The 11,751-nt window shown below is 25.6% G+C and overlaps 5 protein-coding genes across 5 annotated transcripts; 2 read left to right on the forward strand and 3 right to left on the reverse strand.

The window, feature by feature from the left end:
- Nucleotides 1–14: 14 nt before the first annotated feature.
- Nucleotides 15–3,425, reverse strand: EHI_164380 (protein kinase domain containing protein; the record flags this gene model as incomplete). The annotated part of the gene is made up of 1 exon (XM_643584.1): nt 15–3,425. The coding sequence occupies one exon, from the start codon at nt 3,423–3,425 to the stop codon at nt 15–17; it is 3,411 nt and encodes a 1,136-aa protein (XP_648676.1).
- Nucleotides 3,426–3,800: 375 nt separating this feature from the next.
- On the reverse strand, nt 3,801–4,460 carry EHI_164390 (zinc finger domain containing protein; the record flags this gene model as incomplete). The annotated part of the gene is made up of 1 exon (XM_643585.1): nt 3,801–4,460. The coding sequence occupies one exon, from the start codon at nt 4,458–4,460 to the stop codon at nt 3,801–3,803; it is 660 nt and encodes a 219-aa protein (XP_648677.1).
- Nucleotides 4,461–5,602: 1,142 nt separating this feature from the next.
- Nucleotides 5,603–6,055, forward strand: EHI_164400 (ubiquitin-conjugating enzyme family protein; the record flags this gene model as incomplete). Its single annotated transcript, XM_643586.1, has 1 exon — nt 5,603–6,055. One exon carries the CDS (start codon nt 5,603–5,605, stop codon nt 6,053–6,055), a length of 453 nt encoding a protein of 150 aa, XP_648678.1.
- Nucleotides 6,056–6,965: 910 nt separating this feature from the next.
- EHI_164410 (uncharacterized protein) lies at nt 6,966–9,737 on the reverse strand (the record flags this gene model as incomplete). The annotated part of the gene is made up of 1 exon (XM_649301.2): nt 6,966–9,737. The coding sequence occupies one exon, from the start codon at nt 9,735–9,737 to the stop codon at nt 6,966–6,968; it is 2,772 nt and encodes a 923-aa protein (XP_654393.2).
- An 877-nt stretch (nt 9,738–10,614) lies between these two features.
- EHI_164420 (protein phosphatase domain-containing protein) lies at nt 10,615–11,700 on the forward strand (the record flags this gene model as incomplete). Its single annotated transcript, XM_649339.2, has 3 exons — nt 10,615–10,839; nt 10,889–11,499; nt 11,571–11,700. 3 exons carry the CDS (start codon nt 10,615–10,617, stop codon nt 11,698–11,700), a joined length of 966 nt encoding a protein of 321 aa, XP_654431.2.
- Between the last annotated feature and the right edge of the window lie 51 nt (nt 11,701–11,751).

Here is an 11,751-nt window from a genome sequence, read left to right on the forward strand (position 1 = left end):
AAAGAATAATTAATTTACATAATTGTTTTTGAGCGTAAATCTTCTATTACTTCACTTTCTATACCTTGAATTTGTACCATTGTTCTAAAAGCAGTAGTGTCTTGAAAAAGATTGTTTTCAGTTGTTTGTTGAGTGTTAAATGTTTTTTTATCTTTTTCACTATAAAGAATTACTGTTAATTCTTTTTCAATTTCATTAAATGATGGACGTTTAGAAGAACGATTGCGCCAACAACTTTTAATAATTTTCTTATATGGACAATTTTGTGGAATTTCTAGTCGTTGTCCTGATGAAACAAATGACAATATACTTTCTGCATCAGGAAATTTAACTGGATTATAAGGACTTCTTCCTAACCAAATTTCTAATAAACAAATTGCATAAGAAAATACATCAACTTTCTTATTTAATACTCCTAATGTATGAATTTCTGGAGCCATATACATTGGTGTACCAATGTCTTTAATATCTTTACCTAATCCAGATTTATCAATAAGAATTTTTGATGTTCCAAAGTCTGTTACTTTACATACAACTTCATCGTTAGGGTTACTACTTATTACTAATACATTATCTGGTTTTAAATCTCTATGAATAATATCGTTTTCATGAAGATATAACATTCCACGAGCAATGTCTTGACAAAAACGTAATTTAAGGAAATTAGTTGATGGATTTGATTGAAGATATTTCTTTAATGAGCCTAGTGGACAATATTCCATAACTAAACAAATAGATTCTTTTGTGATACAATATCCTATAAATGAAATAATGCAAGGTGAACGTAATTGTTCTAATAATTTTACTTCTTCAAGTATAGAAGGTATTAAGTCATCTATAGAATCAAAATCAGTTTTAACACATTTTACAGCAACATCTATTTTTCTCCATTCTCCTTTAAAAACAACACCAAACGTTCCTTCACCTATAGGTGGTTGAAAGGTATGAATTTCATCTTCATCTAGTTTTGTTGATAATTTACTTCGAGCGTCTAATGATAGTTCAACTGAAAATTGTTTTGCTTTATTAAGGTTTGTTATTACTTCTTCTGAAGAAGTGGAGTTTTGATTAGATAAACTAGATACTGAAGAACGTCCAGAACGTTGTGACTTATTTGATTTGTCAGATTTACTAGTACTAATATGTTGATGAGAAAGATATTCTTTAAATACCCTTTTAAAATGTGAAAATCCTACAGTAACCTTTATACTTTCATGAATTGTAGTTGTACAATGAACACAAATTTGAATTTGAACTGTAACTGAGTCATTTGATTTTACAATACCTCTGCATGGAACAAAAATTATTTCATATTTTGGTTCTTGTTTTCCATGAAAAATGAAATTCATTGTTTCATTTGAAAAGTTAGTAACAATACATTCTCGTTTAGCAATTTGATCTACTTCAGGACAAATATCTTCACTAATAAAATCAATGTGTTGTGGTTGAATATTAAAATATTCATTTCTAAGAGTTATCGGATAACAATATGTTTTATCATATGGTATTATTAAATCATAAAATAGATGTGATGATTCTTTTTGTTCAAATATAATTTTATCATTCAATATATGATACTGAATAAGGAAGATAATTAATAAAATTATTAACATTAATTCATATACTATTATACCTGGAATACAAACCATTAATAATAATCCTCCTTCTGAATATTTTTTACATTCAGTATGTCCATTAGAATACCATCCAGGTTGACATTCACATTCAATACAACCATCCCCTCCATCACACTCTTCTCCCGAGTCAATTCTTCCATTTCCACATGAAGGTAAAAGACAATTTAATCTTGCTTGAGCATAAGGAGTATATCCATTAATACAATGACAATGATCACATCCATTTCCACCATCACATTCTTCATATTCATCTATTTGTTCATTTCCACAAGTTGAAATTGCACACTTAGTTATTCCATTAATCGTTACTGGAACATATCCAAAACTACACATACAAGTTTCTTCAGAACAATAATATTCTTTAGTAATATTATTTGAAGGATCACATTCTTCACCAACATCAACTATTCCATTTCCACATTTTGTACAAACTCCATCCTTTTCAGCATATCCTTCATTACAAACACAACCTCCTTTAGACACAGAACATACTCCATTTAAACAATCATAGGGACATGTAGTAGAAAATTCTACTTGAAATAAACTTCGTTTTGTTGAAGAAACAAAGATAAAATAATCATAGTCTGAACTTAATTGATGAATAAGTCGAGAATTAATTCCACATCCACGGTCACTATATTCTAGACAAATGCTTCCTTTTTCATCACATCTAACATTAGTAAAATCATCATTTGTTTTTGAAACTTGAACAAGATGAATGAAACTATCAAGGTCTTGAGAATTATTACACGTTGAAATCTTTATTGTTTTATCTGACCCTTTTATGAAAAACCATTTTCCTTTTTCTAATTGAGTAGAACAAGATGATGTACTGTAGATAGAGTCAACTGTAGAAACCATTGTTGTGTAATTAGAAGAGATAATATCATTCCAAAATAACTGTGTAAATCTTGAGGAACAAGGATGGTTAATTTTTCGAACATATAATTTTAAGTCTTCAGTTGGTACAACCCCATAATTTCCAAAGACATGAAGATAATATTTTCCAACTGTAAAGTATTTCATTAAAGAAGCAGATAAAATATAATCATTTATATCATTATTATTACCTTCACATGAAGCAGTCCCAGTTGAATTAATTGTGAAACATTCTTTTTCGATTGTAATAATTGAATCAAATCCATAGCTATTTTGTTGAACTGTAATATATTCAATAATTGGTGTTGTGTATTCTCTTTCAGTTTCAATTACATAATACCCTTCATCAATAACATCTAGTTCAATCCAAATTCCTTTTACATAAGGTGAGCTTGGGTCAAATGTTAAATAACAATGGTCTATGGTTAATTTAAAATCTTTTAAATAAAGTGTATATTCACGTACATTATTTAATAATAATGAACTTAATTGAATGTCTTTTATAGTCATTAATGAATTATCTTTAAGCATTTTATCACAAGTATATAACTCACTTCGATTTAATAAAATACATTTCATAAATCCTTCCATATAATATCCATCTCCACAACTATGACAATCCCATTGATAAGCTGGTTGTTGACAAGTGCTACATTCATTTGGACTAATGCAACCATTAATACATCCTTCAATATCACATTTTGGAACACACAGACTATTAACACTCATATATCCTTTATCACAATAACAATTCGTACAATGTTCTGTGGAATCACATTCTTCATCAAAAATATCAACTATACCATCTCCACATATTGAAATAGAAATAGGTTGACTATAACTATATTCAATAAAATGTACAATAAATAAAAGCCAAATAACCACTAGGTTTGTCTTGGTCAGAGACATATAATATGATAAAAGATAATTTTTTTCATTTTCACATAGTTTCTTTTGATTATATCTTTTTTTTCCCGATTTTTTCTTGGTTTTTTCTCTAGCATTGTTACTGCGAAAAGTCAAATCATGAACCTATTTTTAATTTTAATTTAGTTTAGGATATAAAAATGAACAAACCATTTTCTATTCTTATAAATATTCTTATTATTATTTTTGATTTATTTTTAATCTTTCTATTTTTAGTTTTATATTTTTTTCAATAGGAAGAACAATTAATTCTTGTTTAATCAAAAACTAAGGTAATAATTGCACAGAATTAGTTTTTTAAACCCAATTACACTCCTTTTCTTAAGAAAGAAACTCCAGAAAAACATTTAAAAAGAATTAGATTTGTTTATTTTTTTTAAGAGGGTTGAGGTGAAAAGAAACTTTACAAAGGGGACAAAATGAATGGCAACGAATCCACTCATCAATACAGATACAGTGAAAATAATGTTTACATGGGAGAAGTTTCATTGACTCATTTTCACTAAAAGGTTCCATACAAATTGGACATTCATTGTAATGATATTTTGTGGTTGAGTTATGTTTAATTACAGGAAAATTAAAGTGATAATTTATTTCATCCTCACTGAATGATAACTCTTCAAATAAGTCAATAAAATGTTGAGAGGATGTTGTTACTTGAATACAGTCCCAGAGGTCAATCAATGCAATAACAGACATTGAGAGTTTTAAATAAGTCATCCCATCAATATCAATGGATAATAATAATATCATAGTTGATAAATAAAAATGGGATATTCTTTCCATTGAGGTTAAAAGAACACATGTTTGTAATGATGGAAGACATAAAATAATAGTAAGTATTACAATTAGTCCTTTGCATAAAGACCAAAAATATATGAGATATATTTTAGATGAAAAGACTGATGGTGTTTCAAGAAAAATTTCAGAGATGATAATAAACATTTCAAGAACTTTGATTGTGACGTTTGTGATAATGTCAATTGTTGAATCTATTATATCTATCTGATATAACATTAAATGCACTTCCTCCTGAGAAGAGTTTAAAAGAAGCAGAATGATACAAGAAATAGATGAAATGAAAAGACAGAGACAAATAGCCACAATATAAATTTCATATTTAAACTCTTTAAGTAATTGAATAAATACATCATTTTTTATTCATTCATTCTGTTGTTTGAATTATTATTTTGAATAATTATATTATACATCAATTATGAGAAGATTTACGAATATGGTTATGACTCATTGTACTTTGATGATTATTGAATTGAGACTAATTTATATTTGGATAATACTTATTTATTTTCCAATTTACCTTTAGAATCTACTATTTTATATTATGTTATGTAATACTTTATCAATAAACATTATATCTAATTCTTAAAACAATATTTATTCATTAAATAGAATCAAGGTACATTTTAACTGAATAAGAACAATCAATGTAAATTATGAATTAAAGTCTACTTTAAAGATATAAAAATAAAAAACGATATAGATATCATATAACTAACAAATAAAAAAGGTTATTTATAAACTAATAAATATGTGGTTGGTTGTAAACAATATGGTGTTGTTTTTTTTAATCTCATTTATTATTGTAGAACAAGAATTTTATTAGATTATTCCAATAATTAGAATAAAAACTAATGATAGTCTATGTGAATTGACATCTTTATTCTGAAAACTACTTTGTAATTAATAAAGAATTATTAGAGACAATAAGTAAGTCAAATGTTAATAAGTAATATTAGGAGTCTTTCATACTTTCATAATAAACAAAGTCACCTCTTTTTGTTCATTGACTCTACAATGTCTTTAGAATTACTGAACCAATAGTAGTATTAGCAAACATAACACCATCTCTTTTAAAATGAATATTGTTGAATTTAACACAATACAATAAATGAAATTTTCATGTTTTTTATTTATCAGAATTAATTCACAACATATAAAACACAGTAGTTGGTCATTTAAATGTGTTATAAGTTAATGTACTATACAATAAGAGATGAGAATTAGTGATGTAAAATTATAATTAATAAAGAAAAAAAAGATAGAAAAATATAATAAAAAATAAGAAATTGAGAGAAATGAATAAATGACGAGTAACTAGAACTGTAAAAACATAGCAAAGAAAAATGTCATCAAACAGAATGAGACAAAGAAGAATTGCCCAAGAGACAAAAAACATATTAACAAACCCACCTTCTGGAATTAAAGTAACTATTGATGAAAATAACTTAGATTATTGGAAAGCAATTATTGATGGACCACCAGACACTCCATATGAAGGAGGTAAATTTGCATTAGATGTATTTCTTCCAGAAAATTATCCATACAGCCCACCAGTAATCAAATTTGCTACTAAAGTCTATCACCCTAATATTTCATTTTTTGGAAAGATTTGTTTAGATACCTTAAAACCTCAAGGATGGGTATGTGCAATGCAAATCTCATCTGTTTTACAAACAATCCAACAATTACTAGCTAATCCCAATTTAGAAGATCCATTGAACTTAGAAGTTAATAATTTATGGTTGTCTAATCCTGCACAAGCTAAAAGTAATGCTCGTGATTATACACAAAAATATGCACATGCCCAATAATTGAATATCATTATTATAGGGATTTTTTTTTCTTCTTATTTCATTTACCAAATATTACATAATATGACAAATATAATTTGAATTAAACAATGTTGTTCATGAAAACAAACACTAACAATATCACAGTAGTATCTCTCTAACTCTCTTGATACAAATATACAATTAATTAGAAATAGGTGATGAGACTTTTTTTCAAACATTGTGATTCATTCATCATATCATTTGATTTATCTGTTAACACTTGTTTCTTCTCTTCTACCTCAATTATTATTTCTATTGCCTTTGTTTTTTTTTCAAGTTTGACATAATCAAATTATTAAAAGTAGGAATATCAACTCTATTTATTTTTCATTTCATTCTTTAGGTTTAATTGAATTGAATATCCTGTTATTGTATTTTAAAGCTATTAAATCTTACAGCAATGTTTATAGATTTTTTTAATACAACAATTCTTAAATACTAAATTTGTTAAATATTTGAATATACATGTTATTAACATATCAGATATTTGAGTCTCATGTTAATCTGAATTGAATTATTTTATGCTGTGTTTCAGAATTGTTAGTTGTTTCAATTTTCATGTAACTACTCAAGTATAATAATGAGTATTATCTACACAATGTATAATATTTATGATATTGAAATGGTTATAGGAATAATTCTCAATTTACTTAGTGCTTCTATGAGAAATAAGAGTCATTGCCATTACTCTCATTTATTATCCATATGTGATTACAAAACAATTAGATGCATTTGTTTGATGAAAAAAAATAGTGAAAGATATGATATTTTAATATCTGTCAAAATAAAACAAATTATTTATAACAAACCAAGATGACATTTGTTATTCATAAAAATATTCATTCTTTATCTCAAACTAAATACATAATAACTTTCATTTATCTTTTGTTCATCCTCTACAATTTAATTCGACTAATAACTGTTTCCATTGATGTACAAATTCTTCTTTATTTTGTTTTGACCAAACAATATTCTCAATTCTTCTTATTATTTTCTCATCACACCCTCTTCCTTTGTTAATCATTTCTTTAAGAATACAAACACACACATTTTCATCAATAATTATCATTCTTCTAATATTTTCAATCACACCTTTTTTATTAAATACACATTCAGCACTTGCGTTGATTAATCCAATAACTATTGAATTATATTTTTCTTTAATAACTCCCATTAAATTAACATTTCTCATAATGAATGACTTTGTTAGTAGAATATTTAATGCCTCACTACTCTCTTCATTAACATGTCTGTTATGATGTTGATTTCCCCAATTGATTAAGTCGATTAAATAAAACATGTCTTGTGGATTAGACTCACAAATCATCTCTGAACAATATTCAATAACAATTCTAATGAATGAAAATAATGCTTCTCTTATATCTGGATAACTAATAATATCTCTTTGTATAACTTCAATAGTCTTTTCAATGATATAATGATAATATACACTTATTTGTTTTTTACTTTCTTCTTCAAGTTCATTAATAAGATGATAATATATCCAAATTACTGTACTATCTCGTTCTTCTTTGTTTCTTATACAATATCCTTCTATAATTATTCCATTATATTCTTCAATAAATTTTCTTCTTTCTTGATTTGTTATTATTTTAATATAAATAATAAGTATTTCATTAATTCTGTTTATTATTTCAATGAAACTTCTTCTACTAATATTCTCTTCATTCTTCTCTTTAAGTATTTGGTTAATCTTTTTATAAATAGTCATTAAATTATCAACATTTTCTTTCATATATTCTTTATTAGTTGTATTTCCTCCTTTAAAATACCATTTTATTCTTTCAATACATTCTATTACTTCTTTTTCATTAAAAACTTCTTCACTCATTAATCTTTTTATATTTCGTTTAATATTTTTTACTATCTTTCCAATAACTAATTCTCCATATTCTTTCACCCTTTCTATTGGAAGATATTTTGAAATAATTCCAAGACTTTCATATATTTCTTCTTGTTCTTCTTCATTTAATATTTTTATTATTCCTTCAATTCTCTCAAAATTCATACAACTAATAATCCCCATTTTATAATAAACTATTCCACAATTATCATGTAATTGTTTTAAACTAAGTATCACTTTCTTTCTAATTTCTCCTTCTTCACTAATGATAATTTCTTCCATTTTTTTAATTATAATTTTTAACATTTCATTACTTTTCATCATCACTTCATAACTACCATCAATTATTTCAAGAATCCCTTCAAAAAGTTTAATTCTATTTGTTTTATTTTTCTCTTTGTCTATTTTATCCATTAAAATATCATTTATCTTAACAAAGATAATTCTTCTAATTTCAATATCATATTTATTCATTGTTTGTGAAACATAATAACTCATTGACTTGATTTCTGTACTGTTATTACTTTGGATTATTTCATCAATCATTTTCTCTATATACATTGGTTCAATACTAAAGATATAATTAATAATTCTTTCTGTACATTCATTAATTAAACTTAATATATCTTCTACCTTTCTCTTTCTTTTCATTCCTTTTTCAATTACATCTATTGCTTCTTTATTTTCTTCATGGCGTTTAATGATTTCTTTGCCAATAATCAAATGATATTTTTCTTCTCGTTTATTTATTGTTTCATTATTCTTTCTCAAATAAAATTCAATCCCATCAATGATATTATAATAAATTTCTTTATCCTCTATTTTCATACAATTTATTAAATAATTAATTCCATCCTCTATGTCTGTTCTTCTTTTCATAAGATCACTACATTTTATTAACTTAGTAATAATCATTACTTCTTTCATTATATTAATTTTACCTTCAATTCTAAAACTTCTTTCCTTTATTTGGTTTATTTTGTTACTTTCTCTAATGTACTTCATAAAATACCATATCATCTCATTGCCTTCTTTAGTTCCTTCAATTAAATTATATATACATTCATTTCCTTCTTTCTCAATATTCTCATTTATTCTTCTTTGCATAATATTAATAATTCGCTCCATCATTCTCATTTCTTTCTTTTCTTCTTCTGTCATCATTTTGATATACTCTTGTACCGTTTTGAGACTATGTTCAACCATTTCATTGTTCTCACTACATTCACTTACTTTCATCAAATATTCAATAATTTTCTTTCTATGTTCTCCAATATCAATTCTTCTTCCAGTTATTCTTGTTTCTTTCTCAATTTCTTCACTCAATATTTCAAATATATCAATTGAATTTTTACATTTCTTTTCATTGATAAATCCATTTCTAATAATATCTTCACTGAATGTAAACCATTTTGTATCCCATTCTTTCATAATAAATATTACAATAATTTCATTCATTTTATTTATCAATCCATATGCTTCTTCGTTACACACCTTATTTATTTGTTCATTAATGTATTCTTTTATTCCTTTCTTAGTTTCTTCTCCTATACTATTCCATCCATACTCTAATTTTCTCTTTAAAATATCCATTGCATAGATTTTTGTTATTATACTTTGACTTACTTCCATTATCCCTGGAACTTTTAAGTATGTATCATTCCTATTGATAAATTCAAGTAATATCATCTGTGCTTTCTTCATTTCTTCAATGTCTCTTGTTTGAATGGCTGTGTTAATGACTTTATCCAATAATGAGACATCGAAAGGAATATTCACATTCAAGATATTCTCCATTTGTTTTCGTTTTGTTTTTTCTCTTTTATTTTTTTACTTTTTTAGTTTTTTGTTTTAAAAGAAGAAAATACAAAAAGATAAAAATAAGTGAATGGTAATTTTATTTCTCTTCATTTCTTGTTATTTTGTTTTTATTCTTTCTTAACTTTCTATTCTTCTTGCTTCTTTCTATTTCTTCTTTCTCTTCTTTATACTTCATGTGTAGTTTTGTATTCTTAGTGTGTCTTTTCATTATGATTTTCCATGTTTCAATTCTTTAGATTATTTTAATGTTTTTAGACTTTTTCTGTTTTTTTTCTATTCTACCTCTTCTATCTTCTTGTTTATTAGTTTTATTCTTGTGTTTAATGACATGATTGTGACACAACGTAGATTAACCAACATCAAATAACAGAATTCCAACCAAATTAAACAAATAAGAATTACATCATACAAACCAACAAACACAACAATAAAAGTAAGTACCAAACAATAGCAACGTTCTATAAAGATTGAACAAATATTATAATGAATAGATTTATATGAAAATGAATAAGAAAAAGAAAGCTTTGTTATGATAATTTGTTTTTTTATTTTCTTTCATTTTTTTGATGTTTTCATTATTGACTTATTCAGCTAAACGTATGTGTGTTGTATAACAAATATTACAATTTACAAATAAAGATGACATTTCCAAAGAACTTCTGTGTTGTTGATAACGTTGAACGAAAAGAGATGTTATTTTGAATAACACAAATTAAATAACACAAACAATAATAAGGAAATAAATACACAAAAATAATAGTTTCTGTTTAAAGAAAAATAAAATCTTAGAATATTTCCTCTTTATAAATGACCCATTTAAAGTTTTCACTTTTTTCATTTGTGTCTGACTGGAATGAATGGTATTGCCACAACAGAGAGAAAAAAACGATCAAGAAAAGCTGCTTTTTATGCAACAGAAAAGCCTGTTATAAGTTCTAATAATGAAGTTGTATTTAATTGTCAAGCAGTATTACCTCCTTGTTCTATAACATACTTATTAGACACCAATGGAAGTGTTGAAATTGGATCAAGTGGAAGAGGAGATAATTTTGATGGGATTCAAGACATTGAATTAATTGTTTGTTTTATCGTTAAAAATCATTCAAAACAAAATTCATATTTGTTAGAAACATGAATATCAACCATCAAAACGATATGAAATTGGTATTTCTCAAACAATTGGTAAAAATGATCGTATGCAAGATACTGCAAATGTATTAGGTGAATTATTTCCAAATATTGATATAATTGGGATTTTTGATGGACATAATGGAGAAGAAGCTGCAAGATATTGTTTAATATCAATGAAAAATGAATTTAATTGTTTAAATCCAAAAGATTGTGAACATCAATTACCACAAATATTTGAATCAATTCATAATAATATTTCATCACAAACAATCAGTGGAACAACAGCATCTATTTGTATTATTCGTTCAGATGATGTTGTTTTAGCTCATGTTGGTGACTCACCTATTTATTTTTATGAAAATGGTCATTTGACTAGAATGACACAAAATCATTCTGCTACATTTGAAAAAGAACGAATCATTGCATCAGGTGGAAAAGTAATAAACATTAAAGGGGTTGATCGTGTTAATGGTCAAATAAATCTTTCTCGTTCTCTTGGAGATAAACTTCTACAACCACCATTAACTTATAAACCTGATATATCAATTCATTCTCTTTCAATGAAATATATTGTGATTGTAACTGATGGAGTAACTGATTCACTATCGTTTGTTTTATTTTTTCTCAATTTAATTGTGATTATTTCTTTTTTTTATAGAAGATAATTCATAAGAATAGAGATAGTGAAATGGAAATAATCTTATCACAACCATTATCTCCAGACCAAATAGCTGCTACAATAAGAAATAATGCTTTTATTAATGGAAGTGTTGATAATATCTCTGTTATTGTAATTCAAATTATATAATACTTAGATTACTCTTTTGTTTTATTGTCTACTATTTGTATGAATTGAGAA

This window comes from Entamoeba histolytica, genomic scaffold (assembly GCF_000208925.1).
Source record: "Entamoeba histolytica HM-1:IMSS scf_1104750518777 genomic scaffold, whole genome shotgun sequence".
Taxonomy (NCBI): Eukaryota; Evosea; order Mastigamoebida; family Endamoebidae; genus Entamoeba; species Entamoeba histolytica.